This window comes from Phlebotomus papatasi, chromosome 2, assembly GCF_024763615.1.
Source record: "Phlebotomus papatasi isolate M1 chromosome 2, Ppap_2.1, whole genome shotgun sequence".
Taxonomy (NCBI): domain Eukaryota; kingdom Metazoa; phylum Arthropoda; class Insecta; order Diptera; family Psychodidae; genus Phlebotomus; species Phlebotomus papatasi.
In genome coordinates this window covers 13,995,491-14,018,511 of record NC_077223.1, presented here as the reverse complement: position 1 = coordinate 14,018,511, position 23,021 = coordinate 13,995,491, and the positions used below count along the sequence as shown (strand labels likewise).

Genomic DNA, 23,021 nt, shown 5'->3' with positions numbered 1-23,021 from the left:
AATGCTTTTCAAATAAGTTAGACTGCTAAATAATTTTATTAATAGACAAATAATTCGAAACTTTATGCCTCTGGCACACCTTTTAGATCAGAAAAACTTTGTAAAACCAAAATTAATATCCCTTTCTTTCTCATACGTTTTCCATATATCTTTCTCAATTTTTCCACTCTTCTTCTTTTTTTAAACATCACAACAAATTCAATTTAGCTCTATTTTGGAGTACGTAAGAAGGAGATACGCATATACAAAACGTATGAAAAAGAAAAGGATGTAAAATTTGATTTACTGAAATATTCCTGATCTACAAGGTGTGTCAGATTCTTTAGGATATAAAAATTTAAAGATTTGATATTTCGCTTTAAAATTAAATAGTTTTTTCAATAATTTTTAGATACTTTTATTAAACTTGTACATTTAAGTACAAATTAGACACAAAAAAGATTCTCTAAATAGGTGTTCAACATTTCAGTTTTAGACTGATAGAGATCTAACATTTCTTCTTCACATTCATATACATAATTTCAAAAATATATTTCTAAATTAAATACAAGGGGAAGTAAGTAAAGCAATTTTACATACCTTTTAAATAGGGCAGAGGTGTGCAAGAACCGTTGAAACCGAATAAACGTCAAAATAAGTTTGCTCAGGTAGCGTTTTGACCATTAACGAACAAGCTTTATTTGACGTTTTCTCGGTTTCAAACGGTTCTTGCACACCTCTGAAATAGGGCCTTATCCTCATTTTCTAACTAGAACTGGACAATATCATAATACATTTACATTCAGCAAACCAATTGTGAAGCCAAATTATATTGTGATACGGTTCAGCTACTTTCAAAAATAGAAGAAAAAGTCTTAATTTCCAAGGTGACTTACTTCCCCCTAATTGAGTTTTATCGCTAGGGTTCAAATTACATAAAACTAAATGTTAAAAAAAGAAAAACACAAAAAGATTAAATAAGTATATTTTTTTATTTAAATATTTTTTTATATATAATTTATAAAATTTAGGTATGCTTTAGGTTCATGAGTATTTTTGGTAAAATTTTTACTTTTATTTTTAGTTAGTGTAAGTTTTTGTGTATAGTTTACTATTCCTAAAAATTGGTGGTAAAGTGTCCCAGAGGCTTTGCGAAATGCTTGAGCTTGTGACTAATACCGGCTTCAGATCTAAGCTTAGCCACATGGCTTAACTTCTCTAATTTTCTTTTTTTTATCGATCAAGTTCTTTTATGGAAAATTTTGACTTAGGGGGAAGTTGGGCACCTTTGAAATTGGGATTTTTCACCTATTTTTAAATAAAATTGAGCCTTATCGTGATATAATTTAGCTGCACAAACAGATTGAGAAGCTAAATTACATTTTGATATGGCTCAATTCCACTTAAACATAGGTGAAAAATCCCAATTTCAAAGGTTCCCCACTTTCAAAGGTCCCCACTTCCCCATATGATTGGATTATTAATGGCAAATAGGCTATTAGATTGTGAAAAATCAATAAATAGGTTGTTTAAGGTTTTGAGACCCTTGGAAACTAGACTAAACCTCTGTTCTGAAAATGGTTTTAGATGTTATACCTCAAAAGTATTTTCGCACCATTTACTGTTTACCAGTTCTCAACTGACTTAAACCGATTAGCAAATACTCAAAAGATCCCACAAAATAGCTTTAAGAGCAGTGAAATTGAGTTTCGGTTAAAACTTACTTATCGAGTTATAACTGGTTTTTTACCGGGTCACAACCGATTTGAATCGATTTATAAATCACTCAAAACATTGTTCAAAATACACCTTAGGAGTAATATAATTGAAAATCGGATAAAAATTAGTTATCGGTTATGAACCGGTAATGGAGCCTTACAATCGGACCAGGATTATCATAAATTAGCAACATTGTTAATGTTTAACAGATTTAACATGCATTTTAACATTGAATGCTTAATAGTTCTTGCCTCCTTTGTCCCTTTAAGGACGATTGGAACACCGGTGTCCCATATAGAAAATTATGTTTCCTGACTACCCAAAGTTATTTTTTCCTTATGTTTGTACGTAATTGGAAAGTAGAAGGTTGAAGGAATCTAGGATATGTTTTGCAAGTCTCTAGCTATTTGCTATACAGCAAATTTTTAAGCTAAAAAACGACGAATTTTTAAATTCTCATCTTGAAAATTAATTTTAATTATTTTTTTATACTTCCAATTTTTTTAAGCAAAAAAAATTGGATTTTTATTTTGTTTGAATTTTTTTTATTTCTCTTGCTTAATAAGATTCTCAAAATCTGTTGTTCGTAAGGCGGCGACGGACGTTAAGAAGCCAATAGAGCGGCTTGTTTATTATGAAAAACCTAAATAATCCCACTAACAAGCTTACAAGACATTAAGTGTAATATACGAATTTGAACTTTTTGACCATGTATAAACATTGATTAGTTTTAAAGTTCCTGGTTCGAAATTTTAAAATATCGCTATAACTTCCTTATTACCTGTATCTCTATCCTTGATATTATGTGAATTAGAGGAAAAACTATCGAGAATTGATAATACTTGAATAAGAGAATAAGTTTCAAAAATGATCTATGATCATTGGAACTTGTGATCATATTAGTCAGTTTCCTCTATTGTAACTTAATACATCAAATTTACTCCTAAATCTTCAAGCTGTCGGATGTTTTGGCGATTCACGTAGATTTACTCTGAGATAGTCTTGGGTTGTCGGCGATGAGCGTTGAACGGATGTTTGTAAGATTAGATGAGCAATCCATAAAGTTATCAGGCGCTTTCTTTTGATGATCTGAAGGAGGCTCGAATTTTATCAGACGTTTGTGAATTTTTTATGGATCCGCTAGACAATTGAATTGGTCTCTAGTAATGACTCCCAGTTGGTGATAATCATTCTTTCTACTAATAGCACCCCAATTGAAATGATAGCAAGAATATAAAACTCCTTTGGTAGCCCGAAATTCCCATCAGTTTAGGAATTTTTCTAGTGCTGTGAAGTGATCACAATGTTGAAGTGTTAGTTTTTTTTTTTAATTTGAAGTTTTTATCCTGCGAGAATGCTAATGATTCTTTGATATATTTGTAGATTTGGTACTTGTGCTAGCTGCTGTGTCCTGTGCACTTGCATCTACTACGACGATATATCCATGTCCTTCGACTGGACTTGAGCGTCTTCCTCACTCTTCCAGCTGTAGTCACTATGTTCAGTGCGTCTCTGGAATTCCTGTAATCAGGCAGTGTGCTCCAGGATTCTACTTCAGTGTTGAGTATCATGAGTGTAAACATCCTTATCTGGCTGAGTGTGACATCGAAGATCACGTCTGCCCACTATTCAACGATCCTCAGAATTTAGTCTTTCTTCCCGATGAACAAGACTGCGAAGCCTACCATCTCTGTTACGATGGTGAACCTGTTCGCTTTACTTGCTTCGACGGACTTCACTGGGATCCAGTCAATCAACGATGCGACTACCCATCGTTGGCTAACTGCCAGGCAGTGAACGTAAACTGCAATGCTACTGGTATCTCTGTAGTTCCCCATCCCTTCCTTTGCAACAGATTCTTCCACTGTGTCGAAGGTGAAAGTTTCCCAGATATTTGCCCTGGTAACTTGGTCTTTGATGTCGTAAGGTGGAGATGCCATTCTCCAGATGAATCTACTTGTGTATACTGGGACGATGAATACACAACAGTTGGCCCTACACCTTACCACAGATAAGAATAAAATCACCTATCCCAAAGAGTAATAGAAAGTCTCAATCTATACAATAAAAATATATGAAATCAGAAACAATTTATTAGTCTCCGATGTGCCAGATTTCCTAAGACTACCCACATAAATCATGATAAAATCATAATTAGTATTTTCCCATTTTGTCAATAAATGAATGAAAATCTTCACAGGCAGAGGAAAACGCTAAAGCTCTACTAATGTCGAGCTAGTCTTGTTATCAAGAAAGATTACTTGTGTTTGTTGGTGGTTTTGCTAAAACTTGCAATTCACTTTGTAATTCTTTCAAAACGTTCTTCCCCTCTCTTTATTTCTAGTCCTACCCGAGTGCATGGTTATTTAGAATTACACTTATCAAAATTAGCATTAATTTCTTATTTGATTTATGGAGCTGTATTTTGACACACTTTTAAGACAATGGGTGATAAATTGTGGCAGGTGTCCACAAAATTTGCAATTTTTCTTTGCAAAGTATTTAGGAATATGAATTGATGCACTTTCTTGGCGGTTAAGACTTTTGAATTTTAAAGAAAGGACGGTGGTAGGGGGAGCTGGGGCTATTTTGAGCTGTGGGGCTAAATAAATAATTGATAAGGGAAGACTGGGGCAGAATTAGCCACGTATAGTATTAGATAGTGGTATTTTACAATTTACCTTCGAAGGAATATTGAGGAAGCCACTCTTTATTCTAAAAATATACTTCCTTTACTATTCATTGAAATACTTATTAGTCTCATACAAGATACAAAGTTTTTTTGTACAAATTATACGCAATGAAAAATTTCATTTGGTGGCTAATTCTACCCTGATCTCCCCTAAATGATTTTTTTAAAAATATTTTTAAAGGATCTGGCCTTACCGTAATTTAATTTAGATCCATAAGTGTTTTGTTTATCTAAATTACATAATGTTAAAGCCCAGTTTCTTATAGAAATATGCGAAAAAATCGTATAGGGTAAGTGTGCCAAATTCCGGCCAGCTTGCAATTTCGGCCACCTTTTTTGTTCCTCGAATTTCCATGAACTTTTAGATTTTACGTACTCTAGAGATTATACAATGCAAAAGAATAACAAACAATGTAGGTTCGACAAAGCAGATAACGTGAAAAAGATATTGGAAGAATTACCGAAGGGCAAGGAACTATGAGAATGAAGGTGGCCGAAATAGGGCACCAAAGCTATGTCTATATTTTTTATTTATTTTAAAATGTTTTAAGAATGATTTTAGAGTAAATAAAGACGGTAAACTCTTTGCAAGGTTCCAAGCAACACTCTTTCAGAAGAAAGAATAAAAAAAATCAATTTTAATTTAAAATATTATGGCGCTGGCACACCTTTTCAATTTAATGAAATTCAATCGATTGAAATTTTACCTCTTACTCTTTCAAACTGTAATCACATATAGCTGTCTCTTTTCTTTCAAATGGAAATTGAAATTTCAATTTCAATTTTAATGGTGCTGGCACACCTTTTCAATTGAGTGAAATTCTACCTCTTACTCTTTCAAACTGAAATCACATATAGCTGTCTCTTTCCGTCAAATGAAATTTCAAATTGAAATTGAAAATAAAATTTTAATTGAAATTTTCATTTGACATAGAGAGGCAACTATATCTGATTTCAGTTTGAAAAAGTGAGAGGTAAAATGTCAATCAATTGAATTTCACTCAATTGAAAAGGTGTGCCAGCGCCATTACATTTCAAACTTGAGACTTTGACGCTTGCATGCAACTATGCCGAAATTTGGCACACTTACCCTACATCGTATATCAATGTAGCCCCACAAGTCAAAGTAGCCCTATCTCCCCCTACAGTATTGTAGGTTTTATCCAATGGGTGGTACATTGGACCTTCTTTAATCTTTGTCTCATACATTTCAAATATCATTTCATTCTACAAAGTAGGGGATACGGATTGTATGGACCTGTCCCTGCGTGAACGTATTAAACCTTTCTTTACCTAATAAATTTATACTTTTTTGCATTTTTCCTTTTATTAATGTTCTGAATCCCAAATAAATGACTCAACATTTCCTTTATATTGCGGCGTTGTACTGACTGGTGGAGTAGGCCTTGGAGTAGGCGTTGTGTTAAGTGGAGGAGTAGGCGTTGTGTTAATGGTTGTTGTTTCTGGAGTCGTGTTAATCGGGGGCGTAGGAGCAGTTGTGTTCAAAGGCGGATTTGGTGTTGTACTAACTGGAGGAGACGGTTCAAAACACTTGGCGGAATTTCGGTCATAGCATTCCCCTCGAATGACATCAAAGCTCATCTCATCAGGACACCTCGCTTCGTACGAACGTCCATTTACGCAGCGGAAGAATCTGTCGCAGTTGTAAGGATGCGGTACTACTGTAAATCCACTTTCTGGGCAATCAATGTTGACAAGCTGAAAATTGAAAATTTGATTAGAATTTGTTTTGATTAACAAATTAGTTATAATTTAAATAAACTCACTCGGCAGTTAGCCCTATCTGGAAAGTCGCATTTTTGATCTCTGATGTTCCATTGAAGACCAGGGTCACATTCGAATCTCTCTGGGACGCCATTATGACAAAGGAAGTAGATTGAACAGTTCTCATTGTCTGAAAGATAGACCAAGTTTTCAGGATCATCGAAGAGTGGACAGAGAAATTCATCGTGACCGCATCCAGCAACATCGGGAGTTCGACATCTGTCGTTGATGGTACTGAACCGAAGTCCTTCAGCACAATGCCTGACTACAGGAATTCCAGATATGCACTGAATATAACGCGTGCAAGATGTTGCATGAGGAAGACGAGCGATACCCGTTTCAGGACATGGATAGATCACTGATGACGCACTAACAGCACTGATGAGTACCACGATTCCCAGAATAATTCCTTCAAAAACAGAATACAATTATTATAGACTCTATGAATCAGTTGAATACAATTGCCTCAATAGAGTTTGAATTTCTCACCTTCCATTTTTGACTTCAGAACAATAATTGGATGAATAAACGAATAATACTTTTAATAGAAGTTAAGAATTTGAGGTATATCTCTCAGAGGAAGTCATTAGCGTCTTATTAATAGGAACTCATAAAGATAATTCAGCTGCTGACCAAATAGATTAGATATCCCAGACTTCGAAGTAAACATCGAAGTAGTTTAAGTGAGATAACTCACGTATATTTTCAGTATAAATGAAAATTGACTTCTAAGAAATAAACCTATCGATATGTTATGACGATGAAATGAAGTTTTGAATCATACAGCAGAAAAAATTATATGATCTTCACGAAGAATGTTTGATCTATTTTAAAAGTTAAATACGATTCATCCTTGCAAAAATTTAATAATTTTTTTCTAAATGTTAGGAGATTATTAAGAGTGGTCTTTCCAAAGTTTGCGCGTTTCAAACGATTCTTTGACTGTGAGACTTTTGAAAGGATCCCCGGCGATCAAACTTTTTTTTTACTGTAACCAGTTTGAGAAATCAATGTCGAATTATTGGATTTTTATTAGGTTTTTGACTGTAATCCAATTTAATAAAATTGATAACTTGATAATGAAATAATGAAAATAAGTTTATTTGTGCAATAAATATCACAACAATATTACAAAGAAGATAACAAAATTGGTTTCAAAGACATATTTTTTATTCGGTGTATTTTAATGACTTGTTGAAATCAAACAATTAATCTGGGTTACGGTGTTACTCAATTAGTAATTGTTGTTATTTAAAAAAAAAAGTCTTTAAAAAATCTACGAGATACGCAAATAAACCCTCCTTGGTTTTAATGCTTAAACTGTACAAAGCCCTGTGAAAATACTAGACTTCTGATAAGGAAAGTAATTCAAAACAATAAATTTGTCATTTAAATTTACGAAATTCTAATTATTCTACGTCTTGCGTTATATTTCGTTTTTGTATACAGGTATTTTTTTGTGGATCTTTTGTAGGAAATAGCCAAAGCTTATAAAGCAATAAAATACATACTTCCTGTTGGCAATTTGACAAAAAAAGCTAAAAGCACCGAAACTCTTTCATACACTTCTTATCACCGGTACTAGATGCAAGACATTCAGTAAGGTAGCCTAAGTGTGAATGAAATTGATGACACGTTTATAACTTCTATGGGAATTATACGTCTTAATAGCAGTGTGTGACAAAAAAAAGTCTTTGCACGTAAACTTCAATAAACAATGCGAAAAATTGGGAGAAATAAATGATTTTTTGAATGTGATAACCAATAATAAATTATTGCAGCTTAATTTTTATTGATTGTGACGCTTATGATTCACAATCTTTAAGACTTTGGTCTATCACAGCACCGATTTAAGCATGAGCGTTCCATGAAAGAACAGTCAGTTGTGTTTCCATCTTCAACGAGAACGGGAAAAATTAGGAAAAATAGAAAGTGTTTAAAAAGTTATATTTTCTTCTTTTATAAAATTAAACAACAAGTAACCTCTTACATAAATGAAAAGCAAGTTAATCAATTTACATATTCAATCAATGACAATTATTAATGGAAAATTTTCTGTAGTTTTATTCGTAGTGTTTGCTCTCCAGTTTGGAGTAGCTCTGTCGAGTAATGGAGATACAGTATTTGGAAAAATCGGCACTGTGCAGTATCCTTGTCCAGATGTAGGATACCGAAGACTTCCTCATACAAATTCCTGTGATAAATACGTCCAATGTCTTGGATCAAATGCTTACGTGGTTAACTGTGGATCTGGAATGCATTTCAATGCTTTCGATGGTCAATGCATGAGTCCCGAATTGGCTGGATGTAATGTTGATCGTATGCCATGTCCTCAGTACAACGATCACAAAAATCCTGTTTATTTGACCAGCAACAAGAACTGCAATCTATATTATCTGTGTTACAACAATCTACCAGTTCCATTTACATGTGCTCAAGATTTATTGTTCGATCCGTTCTACTGGCAATGCAGAAAACCAGATGAAACTATTTGTGATGTAAGTTACCAATGGAATTATAAATTTTTATTTAATAATTCAAAATTATTTTGTTTGGAATTATTTCAGAGAGTGGAAGTAACCTGTCCAGAGGTTGGACTAGCAGCTTTTCCACATCCTAATTTCTGTGATAGATACGTCGTTTGCTGGCACGGCGCTGACTACGGAGCCACTTGTCCGTATGGTCATCATTTTGATATTAATGAGCGGAAGTGTCTCCCAGCATATCAAGCAACTTGCTATTCGCAAGTAACAACGCCGGAGCCTACAACTACTGAGTCTACAACACCAGAACCGACAACTCCTGAACCAGAGCCAACTACACCAGAGCCTACTACATCAGAGCCAACAACACCTGAACCTACAACACCAGAGCCAACAACACCAGAGCCTACAACGCAGGAGCCTACAACATCAGAGCCAACAACATCAGAGCCAACAACACCAGAACCCACAACTCCAGAACCTACGACTCCAGAGCCTACGACTTCAGAGCCAACAACTTCAGAGCCAACTACATCTGAACCTACAACTCCAGAGCCTACAACATCAGAGCCAACTACATCTGAGCCTACAACATCAGAACCTACAACATCAGAGCCAACTACACCCGAACCTACCACTACAGAGCCTACAACACCAGAGCCAACTACATCTCAGCCTACTACTACAGATCCTACAACACCAGAACCGGAGACTACGACAACAGAGCCTACAACAACAGAATCTGAGCCTACGACAACAGAGCCAACAACTCCTGAACCAGAACCTACAACACCAGAACCTACAACTCCAGAGCCAACTACACCCGAACCTACCACTACAGAGCCTACAACACCAGAACCTACAACACCAGAACCTACAACTCCAGAGCCAACTACACCCGAACCTACCACTACAGAGCCTACAACACCAGCACCTACAACACCAGAACCTACAACTCCAGAACCAACAACTCCAGAGCCAACTACAACAGAACCTACAACTCCAGAGCCAACTACTCCAGAGCCAACTACTCCAGAGCCAACAACTCCTGAACCAACAACACCCGAACCCACAACATCCGAACCAACTACTCCAGAATGGGACATAAGCCAATTTGAATGTCCATCTGGAGTTATAAGGTGGAAGTACGAGCATCCTTTGACATGCACAAAGTACATTCTGTGCTACTGGGGTACAGCCAGTGAACAAGAATGTGGCGCAAATACAATATTCTACAAGTCTCTGCAAGCGTGCCTCTACGGTAATCCAGTGACGTGCAGTTTATTTAAAGCATAGTATCGTGAGACTTTAGGAAACATCTTTTTTTGATAACACTGTTACGCACTTTTCATAGGAATCATTAAAATAAAAATTAAACGTCATTGATATACATTTGTATGGAATTTGGATTGGTTGTTTCTGAAGTCATTGGCAATCTCAACATCAGTTATTTGTTTTTTCATCTTATCAGGTCTCTTTAGAAACTTCTGAGACGGTGTAGAGGAAATGACCCGAATTGACAAAATTAATACTAAGACTGTTTGATGGTGTTGGGGAGAGGATTAATAAAATTTTGTACATCTTTGTGGCCGGGGAAAGATAATGCTTACCGTTCGGATAAGAGATTATTCGTTTTCCCTTTCAAAATTGATATACTTTGACAAGAGTCTTTAGGAAAACCCAGTTGTAATCCAAAATTCAGAGATTCGAGTAGTGTTTCTGTGGAAGGGAATAAAAAGATGGGTAAGACTGTTGATGTGAAATAACTGTAATTGCTGGAGATAAATAAAAAATTTTATTTGAAGGTAACAGAATCTGGATTGTGCTATTTCTTACCCAAATTGTCGGAATATTGGCTGGAGTTCAGTATCCTTGTCCACCGTTTTCACCCTTCAGACTTCCCCATACCACATCCTGTTCGAAGTTTGTTCAATGCATTGGGGGTGTTGCAACCGTACTTGATTGTGATGAAGGATTGCAGTTCAATTCCCTTCTAAACGAATGCACTCTCCCAGAATTTGCAAACTGCAATCATGATTACGATCCATGTCCTCTCTTCAATGATCCTGATAACCTAGTTTATCTATCAGATAGTGAATCATGCGAAAACTACTACTTGTGCTACAACAATCAACCTAACCCTTTCCGCTGTATCGATGGGCTCCATTGGGATAACGAGAGAAATCAATGTCGACGTCCTGCAGATGCTGGTTGCGCACCATCTGGAGTGATTTGTCCTCCATATGGTACTGCTCTAGTCCCCAGCCCGGTGTCTTGTGAGTACTTTTATTTCTGCATCGATGGTCATGGATATGGATCTCAGTGCCCAGACGAAACACTGTTTGACATTGAGAGGAACTTCTGTGTACCTGCTGATGAGGCTACGTGCTTAGGTCCAAGACCAACGACCCCGACAACAACGACGACAACTACAACAACTACAACTACAACTACAACGACTACAACATTACGTCCAACGCCGCCAGTAAGTACAACGCCTTCAGAAGCCTAAACAACAAAAGGAAGGAAGTACGCATCTTACGATGGCGTTCCACAGTCAATTCGTCATGGCAATTTGTCAAAATGGTTGAACAATAAATTGATTCTTTTAAATTTATTGCTCATATGATGTGATGAGATGATATCTCACAACAGAATATTTTCAAAATTCTCTCTATCGAAGGGTGATAAGGAAAAATCACCTCTTAGATTTTAGACTCTTGTAGAATTGTAGCCGAATGCTCTGTTTTGTTTAAAAATCAAATCAATCAAGTATTTGAGTGATTAAACTTTAATCATTTTTACAGACTATCAAAAGTGCAATTACTCAGAATAGATTAGTATGTTTTATTTACCGATCTTATATTCAAAATCATACTTATTGATCACTTGAACAATTCTTAATCCGCTTTCAAGAAGAGACACATGGATGTGACTAATATATTTTATTTTTAGTACTCGTGTTGTGGATTTATTTAATTCAAAACATTATGAGATTTGACTAACTTACGCAGATAAGTACTTGAAATCGTTATCTTTTGTTCATGAAACGCTTGCGTGTAAATTGAACTGTAATGTATTTGCTTCCGATTAAAATTCTGGGATTACGCTTATGATAGAAGTACACTCAAGTTGAAGATGTTATATGTTATTATGTTGATTTCGATTGAGATTTATATGAGTTCAAGACTTTTCAAACAAGTATAAAAGACCAGTGCATTTAGTCGATCTTCATCAGTTAATTTTCGAGTTCTCTGAAAGTATAGTAGAGCAAAATGAAGAACGTTGCAGTGATTTTAGTGGGTTTCTTTGTCGTTGTTGCCATGGGAGCTCATGAAGAGTTTTGCATGGATAAACCAAATGGTACTGCATATCCCCAAGAAAATTCTTGCTCAGGATACTTTTTCTGTGACAATGGCGAGGGCTTTGACATGAGCTGTGAAGACGGTTTCCACTTCAGTGTCAGGGAAGGAACATGTTTGAAGGCTGAAGAAGTCCCCTGCTACGATGGAGTGAGACTGTGCAATAATGACAACGTTGGACACTTTTTCCAAGAACCGGAAAACTGCAATGGATATTTCACGTGCAAATCAGGAGACGTAGCTGAACACTTCACTTGCTCTAATGGACTCCATTTCAATCCTAATACGTTCCAATGTGACTTCCCTTATAACGCAAACTGCCAGTACAATCATGAGGAACATAATTACTGTACCGCTTACAGCGACAATGGAAACAAGAACTTCTTCTTTGTTCCAGACGCCCATAAATGCTCCAGGTAGGTCTGCAGCATTTCTTATTTTAAGATTAAGTACGGAGCTTTGGATCGAAAAACTAAAAAACTAAATAAAAACTGAATATTCTAAATTCTGAATATTCTTAAATCTACATCTTCTCTCTCTATTAGATACTACTTCTGCTACAACGGACAGCAAAAGGAATTCGTCTGCCCTGAAGGCTCTCATTTTGATCCTTTCAATAACTACTGCACGAAACCTCACGAAGCTGGATGCAAAGCTACACCAGAATGCCCAACTGAAGGCTTCCACGTGTTCCCACATCCTGCCAATTGTCGCAAGTACGTCTTCTGCGTTGACGGCACTCCTCATGTGCAGTCTTGCGGTCCCAACTTCTTCTTCGACTACCAAGCGTCAGAGTGTCGTGCAACTGACGAATCAGTCTGCTTCGACCACTAAGATACCAATCGAACTGGATGAGGAAGTCCCTTCCACTGACGATCGTCGTTCATTGACGCCTCTATGTGTGGTAAAAATTGGAGTAGTTTTCAGAAATTAATATTTCTATTTTTATCAGTATGATAAGAGAAAATCAAAAGTGTAATGAAACTCAATTCAAATAAATTTTCAATTTGTCTGCAAAATACTATTGTGAAAACTTATTTGATCTTACAAGAGATTCAATAGCTTTATTTGAATTTTTGGCTGAATTCTTAGAATCAATCCGAATTTTTATGAATTAAAAACCATTCAAGAGGCGAATAATTGCAATTCAGGAGCCGGAAAAGTCTGTTCCGGGAGGTTGTTATCGTTCAATTAGGAGTCAAGCAAAAGAGAAGGAGAGAAGATGGTATCTCCATAACCACCGGCGTGGGAGACATAAGAAATTACCCGACCAATTAGTGTCGTAGTGGTGTGAGACATGAAAAATGTTTTAAGGTACCGATAAAATATCTTCCGTTCTGCTGTGTTAAATGGGATAATTGAAGGAAAATCTCATTCATTTGCCTCTCAGTCGTTGTTTTGGTAACACGTGGTGCTCGTTACAAATAGATTTTCTTCTCTTTTGAAATGAAAAATTGTACGAATCATTTTGAAAATCAACTCATTATGAAATCATTCAATAACTTTTTTTCCTTCTTAATAGTGTTCTTCAGTGTTTTTCTACTAGTATTACTACAAATAACACATACTGTATCATTTACCTTGCCACGACTTGCAGACGTGTGTAGAGATTCACCGGATGGAAAGACATATCCAAATTCTCAGAAATGTGGAACATTTCTAGTATGTCAGGACGGTCTGGCACTTCCATCAGTCTGTTTCCAAGGACTGTATAACCCTGAACTCGATATATGTGACTCTGCCTACGTCTGCCCCTCAGACTTGGATTACGAGGCAGATAATGATAACCCGGTGCAATTGCAAGAAACGACAGTTGCAGACGATGGCGGAACAGAAAATCCTGCAACTGATGGTGAAGAAAGTGAAAGTGAAGTGACTGAAGAAGTGACAGATGAAGTAAATGAGGATGAAACTACCCAGGAAGTAACTGAAGAATCAACAGAAGAACCTACTGATGAAAATATTGAAGAAACCACAGAAGAAGCAAATGAAGATACGACGACACTTGAAGACGAAGATACTACAATAGATCCAGAAGATGAAGAGACTACAGAAGAAGTGACATCGGAAGCACCAGAGGAGGAGACGACAACAGATGAAACCTCTGAGCAATCTGAAACAACTGAAGATACTGAAGAAACAAACTCTACAGATGAAGAAAATGATAATTCTACAACGGAAAGCTCAGCGGAGACAGGAACTACTCTGTCACCTACTGATGAAACCGATGATGAAAATTCTACTACCCAAACAACATCAGAAATCGAATCAACAACAGAAGATGGAACTACAAATGATGAGGAAACTACAACCACTGATGATGATGTTACTGATGAGCCCGAAACTGAAGAAACAACTACGGATGATAGTGAAACAACGACAGATGAGGGTGAAGGACAGGATACAACAGAAGAAGGAGAATCTACAACATCAGAACAAGAATCTACAACAACAGACGAAGAGGCATCTACAACGCCAGATGGAGTAGAATCTACAACACCAGAAGAGGTAGAATCCACAACAGAAGAAGAGGAAGAAACAACAACTATAGTAACCACAACTACAACACAAGAGCCTACCACAGTTGTTCCAGGAGAAGTCACATGTCCCATCAAGGATCCAGCTTCATTGCTGTTCCTGCCAAGTTCAGTTGATTGTGGCAGGTAGGGTCTAACGATCTGTAATGCTTGTTCTGAGATATTCAGAACAAAACTAATCGTAAATGCATATCCAAATTAAAATAGCCCACTTTTGCTCTGAGTGACACAGAATTTTTGAAGATTTTGGATTTAATTAGCTCATTTTCTTCCTAGATACTTTCTCTGTTATCATTCACGACCCGTTCAGATGGAATGCCTACATGGGATGCACTGGAATCAAGAAACGAAAGTGTGTGACTGGCCAGAGAATGTAAACTGTTCTATTGAGAATGAATCTGTTCCTGACTCCAACAATTCTCCCAAGTGCCAAAGTTCACGCGGACACTACATAATGGCACATCCGTCTCAATGTGAACTTTACATCTATTGCTATGATGGCGAAGCGGCCATTCAACAATGCGAAGCTTTTCACTATTGGGATGTTAATGAGGAGCGATGCGTAATAAAAGATCGTGCAACTTGTATTCTCGACTTGGACGAGTAATTTTGTAAGAATCCCTCAATATCTTAGTTCAAATTCCCTTAAGTGATATTACAAATAGAAGTAGCTGCACATTTTTCTAGTATTCCAATAAAATGGTCAACAAATTATTTATGTAGTTTTATGTCTTTTTTTTGTACATTGATAGGCGGAAGTACAGCTCTTTGCCACGGCCGCAGAAGAAGCATTTCAGTATCAAAGAGATCCGCAACTGATTTCCGTTTCAATGTCTGCCATGATAATATCAACAGTGTGACAAATAACATTTTAACAGAGCACTTTTGCACCATTCAAACAAAACCATATAATTGTTAAATTGATAAGGAAATTAAATGTTAAGCTTCTAGCAGTGCGAAATTAGTTTTAATTTTGATTAACGTGTGATTTTGGGTCAAGAAATTTTATTTTTGAATAAACTCGGCTTGAAATTATTTGGGATACAAAGATTTTGTTGAGCCAGATCAACTGATCTATTTCTTTTTTAATTCTCAATTTAATTTCCTCTAATTGCTTTTCATAAACACCTTGTATAAGAGTTGATATTTTGTGATGGTTATCACGGAAGGAAATGGCAATAAGGAGACGTCACAAACCATGTTCTTGATTACGAGACCTTCACCGAGATGTTGTGATAGTTCTTGCCACGAACGATAACGAAAATCAACTTGAGCAACTGAAATGCTACCACATTTTGTCTGTAGCACGATTAGTTGCCTTTGAGGCTCCTGAGAGCTAGCACTGATTTACTGAACAGGGAGGACTCTCTTATATCAATTAGAATCTAAAATGAGAGGTTAGTGAAAAGTGTTAAAGGATACAAACAATACAGGAGTTTTAGTATATGAAAGTTATGTTGATAAGGAACTTTCTTAAATAGTGGTTTTTTTTTAAATAACTATAAACAGATTAATGAGGATAGGAAAAAATATTTCTTTATAAACTTTGTTTATTTCTTTAACGAAAATACTGAAAATATTATTTGAATTATTTTAATTGCATCAACTCAGGCGTATTTTGTTGATGAAGAATATGCACAACGAAGTTTTCAAATTGAAGATGTGTTATTCAAATAAAATTTCTGTTATTTTACTTTGAATTTAAGAGTATAAATTTTAACATAGCATTTCATGAAATTCTTTCTAGAAATTAAGATCTTGATATGTGGACTCTTTGTGTGCATCTTCAGTATAACACCTTTGTCAACACAGGATGTTGATTTAGATGAAATTTGTCAAGGAATGCCAAATGGAACTTATGTGCCAGATCCTTTAGCATGCGAATCATTCTACCTATGTTTAACAGGTAAGACATCAACACTCTACACATCAACCAAATGGATAAAATAGCGTTGTTTTTTACAGATGAACCACCACGATGGGCAGAGTGCCCAAATGATTACTGGTTCAATCCTGATACAGCTGTTTGCGATTTGCAGGAAAATGTTGATTGCGTGCACGTTACAACTGAACCCCCTACAACTACGACAACAACTACAACGACAACAACTGTCGCTACAACAACCTGGGATCCAGATATTGAGCCTGGAATTTATTGTCCAAGTCAAGACAATCCCTTTACCATTCTCTTCCTTCAGAGTTTTGTTGATTGTGGCACGTACTACATTTGCTACCATGGACGTCCCCATCGGTTTCAGTGTGTTTCGGGAATGTATTGGAATCCCTTCTGGAATCAATGCGACTACCCACAGAATACTCACTGTCAAATCAATCCGAATCCTTTTCCTGTGTGCCCAAGGAATGGCTTGTCTATCTTTCCACATCCTGATGAATGTGATTCATATATTTACTGTCTCAATGGGGAACCATCAATCCAGAAATGCCCTTTCTATCATCACTGGGATATTGGAAGTCAATCCTGCATGTTGAGAGATAGAGCCAGATGCGTTTCTGACTAATGTATAACTTGGTATGTCCTGTATGCGATGTTTATGTAGGAATTTACAATAATAAAGTTTTATAAGAGGAAATCTCAAGAATGATTGATTGGATTTTAAATCTTTTTATTAATCTCTTTATTGGTTAGTCAGGCATTTAATCTTGATAAATGACGGATTTTAATGTCGGAAAACTACATGACCATTTTTACAAGTCTATCAAACACAGGATGTTTGATGCATTGGTACGCAGACATTTTGGTCGCGGTCCCAAGCTAGTCCTTCAGAACAGGAGATAAGTTGTGCATCGCCATTGACACAGAGAAAGGCTTGACGGCAATTTGTTGGATGTGGTCGGAAGGCCATTCCTGTTACTGGACAGTCTACGCTGATGATCTCGGGCAGAGGATTAGGGATGGGCACAGGTCCACTTGGCTATTCGTTAAAAAAATATTTAACGTTATGTTGATTAAAATTTCATAAGATCAAACTTACAGTGCAAATTACGTTGGTATCAAAGTCACAGCCATTAATTGCAGGATTGAATTTAAGCCCTGAAAAAAATGCATTTTAATTTGTGGCTCTAGATAAAAGGATTTCTTAATTAACCTGTAGGACATTCGCGTGCCATAGCATTTCCTTGATGGCAGATGAAGTACCGTCGGCAATCAAATTTGCTAGGTACAAAAACAAATCTGCTTGGATTCATGTCAGTTGTGCAAAGTTCTGCTCCACATTCAGCCATTGTGACAAGATTGCAACGTCCTCGGAATTCGTCGTATATAAATCCAACTGGACATCTAACTAGCTCCCTTTCACCGTTCCTGCATCTCACAAAGGAATCACAAGTTTTAGATTCAGGATTAGTCATAGTCATTTCCTTATCTGATGGACAGTTCTTGCATTCGACATTGCGTTGATGGTCACAGGCTTGCTTGGCTTCGTTAAAGAAGAAAGGATCTGGACATGCATCAGAATGAGATACACCATTGACACACACAAAGTAATTTTCACAACGACGGAAATCTTTGAGAAAACTGCGATTTGGTACACCAATACACATTTCATTAGGGTCCTTCTGTCCTAGAGAACAGTGGACCAGGACAAGTAAAACCAAACCACACAGAATTCTTCCCATCTTTGAGGATATGGTGAACACCTTGGACACTATAAATTGGTTGCACAAGAAGTGACTGAAGAGAAAGTTCTGTCGTCCAATAAATAGCCCTGCTCCTGTAAACATTGCGATCTGATTTGGTAGCGATTCCGTTTATCATACAACATTCAATCGAATGCATGAGATAACATAACACTAAACTTAATTGACTGTTTTCGAACATATGCAATACATTTTTCAAAGTTGTGCTGGACAAATTGATCCATGTACGTCAGTTCTTATCATATAGGTATGCTCGTGCAACAGACACTATGGATCCCCTGAAGAGTCTTCAATGTTGCATTGCTAGAAAGGTCACAAACATGTTCAATACCACGTTTTACTTATCATGCTTAAAAGCTTACCGTTCTGCAATATCGCTCTTATCCTTAAAATAGCTTAACTCTTTCGTCTCTTTTGGGACTCTGAGTACCCAAAGCAGCATATGAATATTCAGTGAAAAACGATGTTTTTTAATTATTCATAACTGATAAAAATCCGATTCTTGTGGATGATTTTACAAACTATAAGGATGTCCAAATGTAACCTCAATTAATTCCTGAGCTTAGATAATTTTGATTAAAAAATGGTGAAATTGGCTTGCAGCGCTGCGGTCCGGAAAGAGTTAACAACATACTCAAATTTCGTAGTGTAAATTAAATTTATTTTATTGAGTTTATTCGGTTTCTATATTTAAAGATAATACATTTTATACGGAGACAAATTCCTTGAATTAAAATAATGTGGTTTTAATAAGGACATGTGAAATTGTCCTGAGGTTCACAACGCTGTGTTGTGGGATTGAAATATAGATCGGGAGCACATCTCTGTTCATGTGCAGAGCCATCGATGCACAGAACGTACCTTGAGCAATCTCCTGAGTAGGGCAGGAAATGAATTCCAGAATAAGGGCACTCAAAATCAGATAGTGAATGCACTCCAAAGACTTCTAGGGGAGTTGGTGGAGTACACACAGCCTGTCCTATTGGTCTACAGAATCTGAAATCCTGGCAGAAGTGGTAGTTTGGTGGACACGCATGGCGATGTGGATATTGATTGAAGTCACAGATGTAGAAGTGATCGCAACTGGTGGGGTCGGGAATAAGAGTAACACCACCAGAATCAGGACAACTAACTCCTGGGGGGCCTGGGGGAGGTGCAGCTGGTTCGCAGTTGGCTAGATGAGGGAAGTTGCATTTACGAAGGACTGGGTCGAAGTGGAGATCATTAGCACAAGACATTTGAATTGGCGTAACATCTCCAGTGCAGAGGAAGTACAGGTTGCAATTTGCTGGATGAGGCTCCCTTGAAACCTGTCCAACGGTGCAAGTAACATTGGCAGCGTAGATGTCACAGTTGGCGAAATCGGGATAAGTGCAGGTTTGGGTATCAGGATCGAAGTGCAAGAAGCCACTACAAATTCCACAATTGGCTACATTTGCATTAATGCATTGTATCCAGTACTGACAGCCACGGAAACTGCTGATAAAACGATTTTCCAAGATGCCCTGGCAAAGGGTATGAGGGTAGATGTCAGTGCATGTCGTCTGGGAGAGGACCAGAGGAGCAAATAGCAGCAGGAAGGACACGATTACTAAAATAGATTACAGAAGAAATTGCGTTAATTTTACTACGTTAATTTACGTTAATATAAAATGTTGATCTGAAAAAAATAATTTTCAATCCTAAAGCATGAAGGTAAGTAAAGCAGAAACGGAAAGAGAGGATATCATAATCAATGTTGATTGATTGATTACGGCTGATTGATTATAAACATCTTTAGGATGGTATGGTCGAAGGCACACCTATTAGCACTTTAAGAACTTTGTAATGACCATATCCTACCATTTGAGTACGAAATTTTAACACCTATCCTTGTACAAAAAGGTAAATTAATTAAAAAACATTACCTATATTATTTTTATTTATTAGGTAAATTAAATAAATTTCAATATTTTAACAAAATTGCCCACAAGTGTTTCCTTTCGAATAGGTGTTCCTTTGACCATAACTTCAAACCTTAAATCTGTTTCAAAACGGTCAACGTATAATCAATAGCAGTATAGCGTTCCGATGCAAATTCAAAATCCCGTTAATCCTTTAAGGACGAGAAGGTCAAAAATTGAGGGTCAGAAAAATTTTTTTTCTGACTTTTTAAAGCAAAACACAACTTTAGAAGGCCGTAGCAAGAATTTCATTTTTGGGTCGCCGGTGACCCAATTGTCCTTAAAGGGTTAAATGCGAATGACTTTGCTCGCCTGCTTTTCGTAGGCTCTTCTTTAAATGTAGCACTTAAAGATAATCTTTAGACCGTACTGGAAAGCTTATTTTGCAACTAAATTCTTCAAAATTAAGTTTATTTGAAAGGTCTTTGAATTTCATATTTGAACAAATATTAAATTAATTTTGAATATAAATTAGTTTAGAAATTCGTAGGTAATCATTTAGGAAAACAGAAATACCCCACTAATTTTTGTATTTTTCAAATTTTGTTATCAGTTTCTGTATTTTTTAAGATCGACCGTTATAGATTCCTCAGTTAGTTTTAACTGAAGAATCTAGTTATGAGAATATTATCAAAGACCAATCTTAAATAAGAAGAATAATCTTAAATTTTTCCCCTGTAAATTATAGTATTATTTTTTTTAATTCAACATCTTTTCGTTCTTTAAATTTAATTTCTAAATGATCAGCTTTTATTTTTTTATAATCAAATTTTCTTTTATTTTACCTGATAGTAATTTTTTTTAAAGATTTTCTTATTACACAAACAAAAAACTAAAAACAGAGAAAGAAAAAACTTTGTAAGTCTAAATTTTTAAATTTATTCTATACGAAAAATGATTAAATATTCTTGTGCTGTCGTGAAAATTTTTATTATCTTTTTCTTACTAAACGTACTAAACTCTCATTTTTTTCTCAGTGACGTAATTTAAAACGTTAACGTAGATGCGACTGACATGCACACAGGAGGGGGTGACTTTGCACTCCTGCTTTTCGTAAGCTTTTCATTAATTCCACACTTAAGAATAATCTTTAGACCATCCTTAATGGCCTCTACACACTATACATTTATGCCCATATTGAAGAGTTTTTCCTATACAAGCGTAGGGAATTTTCTCCAATATGGACATAAATTTCTCTTGTTAGTATAGGCCATAAGTCTCCTTAGAGTTTTTGGACTATTCTTAAGAAAAGCTTACGAAATGTATTGGTGAATCTGCGGTACTTAATAGAAGTAAAATTAATGATATAATCCTTTTTTTCTCAAATTTATCAAGTAACTTCTTTTCAGTCTTTCAAAGTAGATTAAAATACATACGAATGGTGCTACACAGAGTATCCTCTATTTTTTTTGTTTAATACATGAAGTGATTTTTTATCTCTTAACTTAAGAGATTGTTAGGTCAGCCACGAACTTTACGCTTCCGCATTAACATGTGACTGCGAAAAATATTTTTTATGTGAAAATAATCCACAAATGAACTATTCACTATACATCACTTAACCAAATAGTCACTCTTCAGAAACTTACATCTCATTGTTAAACAGGAAATTCCAATTATTTTCAACACTTCACTCTACACTTATTGGGAATATTTTTCCTTGTTCATCAACTAAAAGGTAGTGCGAAACTGAGGTGAAACCAACCAGGCCAAGGTAGATATTCATGAATTTATATGTAATCCCCAACTTGATAAGGACTATCTCATTCATCGGCCAAAATAGGAATTAGAGACTTTAGCTCTCTTTCCTCTTTTTACAAACCTACCGTCTTATTGATAAATGATATGGCAAGAATTTTCGGCAAAAATGTCACCTGAAAACAGAAGCTTACGACTTAATTGTCTTTCACAATCTTACCATTGTTCATAAGTACAGGAAGGAGATTTACGAAAATTATAAAATTCCAATATTACAGTAGTTATATTTCATGAAATTGATTATGTCAATTTTGCGCTGACTGATACTTTAAGGGAAATTGGGCCATATTTTGCAAAAAAAAAAATTCCTAGTCGCAGAATCATTTCATTCGATTGAACGTGATAAACTTTGATCTTACAAAAGAGATAAATTCTCAAAGGTATATTATTATCAGTACACTGATTAGGAAAGCATTTAATAGATATCAATAGAGATACAGAGTTGCTAAATTTTTAGGAAAGTGACTCATAACTTAAGATAAAGGCAAGAAACATGAGCAATATATTAGAAGAATGGAATTTATTAATGTGAAAGAATGCTACCAGATTGAAAAAGTGGGCAGAGCTTTCTTTTTAATCGTAATCTCAATGCCCTAAATATTTTTGGTGCATCTTTTTAATAGTAATAATAAATTTATTATCTAATACCTAAGCACGGGACGCGACAAACTGGATGACTTTCATGTTCAAGCACTTAACAAAATTTATCACATTCACCATTCAACTGAATGGCTGTAAAATGAAAGATTCGTGAATCCAGCAAAAATTGCTTTTTTGGTAAGCTACCAAAACCTTAAAGATGACATCTGGAAACGTTAGGGTTTTAGGACGGGACAAACTAGAAAACGTACCTGCAAGTTGTTTATTTAAAATTATAGGGGTATAACTCAATTGTTAAAGGGAGCCTCAATAATTGAGAGGACGAAAATACGCGAGAAGAAGGGAACGATTAAAGTTTAATTAAATTTATGACAAACGTTTGAGTGCCTCATTAAAGCCGTCATAGTCGTACCAGCGATCGGCAGTGTATCTCAGATCGTCAGGCTATTACCATATTTTGTTGCACCAATTCAAATGAGTTTTTAAAAATTATTAGCTACTCTTTA

General features: G+C 36.0%; 6 protein-coding genes across 6 annotated transcripts; 3 read left to right on the top strand and 3 right to left on the bottom strand.

Annotated features, from left to right (window-relative positions):
* The first annotated feature begins 2,713 nt into the window (after nt 1-2,713).
* LOC129802660 (peritrophin-1-like) lies at nt 2,714-3,736 on the top strand. Its single transcript, XM_055848644.1, has 2 exons — nt 2,714-3,011; nt 3,082-3,736. Exons 1-2 carry the CDS (start codon nt 3,002-3,004, stop codon nt 3,711-3,713), a joined length of 642 nt encoding a protein of 213 aa, XP_055704619.1. The 5' UTR covers nt 2,714-3,001; the 3' UTR covers nt 3,714-3,736.
* Nucleotides 3,737-5,719: 1,983 nt separating this feature from the next.
* On the bottom strand, nt 5,720-6,671 carry LOC129800254 (protein obstructor-E-like). Its single transcript, XM_055844522.1, has 3 exons — nt 6,665-6,671; nt 6,178-6,584; nt 5,720-6,109 (listed from the first exon to the last, which is right to left on the bottom strand). The coding sequence occupies exons 1-3, from the start codon at nt 6,669-6,671 to the stop codon at nt 5,720-5,722; spliced, it is 804 nt and encodes a 267-aa protein (XP_055700497.1).
* A 1,498-nt stretch (nt 6,672-8,169) lies between these two features.
* On the top strand, nt 8,170-15,513 carry LOC129800253 (uncharacterized). The gene is made up of 8 exons (XM_055844521.1): nt 8,170-8,176; nt 8,249-8,673; nt 8,743-9,919; nt 10,464-11,143; nt 11,928-12,436; nt 12,566-12,851; nt 13,449-14,683; nt 14,834-15,513. Exons 1-8 carry the CDS (start codon nt 8,170-8,172, stop codon nt 15,162-15,164), a joined length of 4,650 nt encoding a protein of 1,549 aa, XP_055700496.1. The 3' UTR covers nt 15,165-15,513.
* Nucleotides 15,514-15,947: 434 nt separating this feature from the next.
* On the top strand, nt 15,948-17,076 carry LOC129800251 (peritrophin-44-like). Its single transcript, XM_055844520.1, has 3 exons — nt 15,948-15,954; nt 16,305-16,463; nt 16,523-17,076. The coding sequence occupies exons 1-3, from the start codon at nt 15,948-15,950 to the stop codon at nt 17,074-17,076; spliced, it is 720 nt and encodes a 239-aa protein (XP_055700495.1).
* An 88-nt stretch (nt 17,077-17,164) lies between these two features.
* LOC129802658 (protein obstructor-E-like) lies at nt 17,165-18,578 on the bottom strand. The gene is made up of 3 exons (XM_055848642.1): nt 17,665-18,578; nt 17,551-17,609; nt 17,165-17,490 (listed from the first exon to the last, which is right to left on the bottom strand). The coding sequence occupies exons 1-3, from the start codon at nt 18,296-18,298 to the stop codon at nt 17,275-17,277; spliced, it is 909 nt and encodes a 302-aa protein (XP_055704617.1). The 5' UTR covers nt 18,299-18,578; the 3' UTR covers nt 17,165-17,274.
* A 275-nt stretch (nt 18,579-18,853) lies between these two features.
* Nucleotides 18,854-22,763, bottom strand: LOC129802659 (peritrophin-1-like). Its single transcript, XM_055848643.1, has 2 exons — nt 21,747-22,763; nt 18,854-19,805 (listed from the first exon to the last, which is right to left on the bottom strand). Exons 1-2 carry the CDS (start codon nt 21,751-21,753, stop codon nt 18,961-18,963), a joined length of 852 nt encoding a protein of 283 aa, XP_055704618.1. The 5' UTR covers nt 21,754-22,763; the 3' UTR covers nt 18,854-18,960.
* Nucleotides 22,764-23,021: the final 258 nt, after the last annotated feature.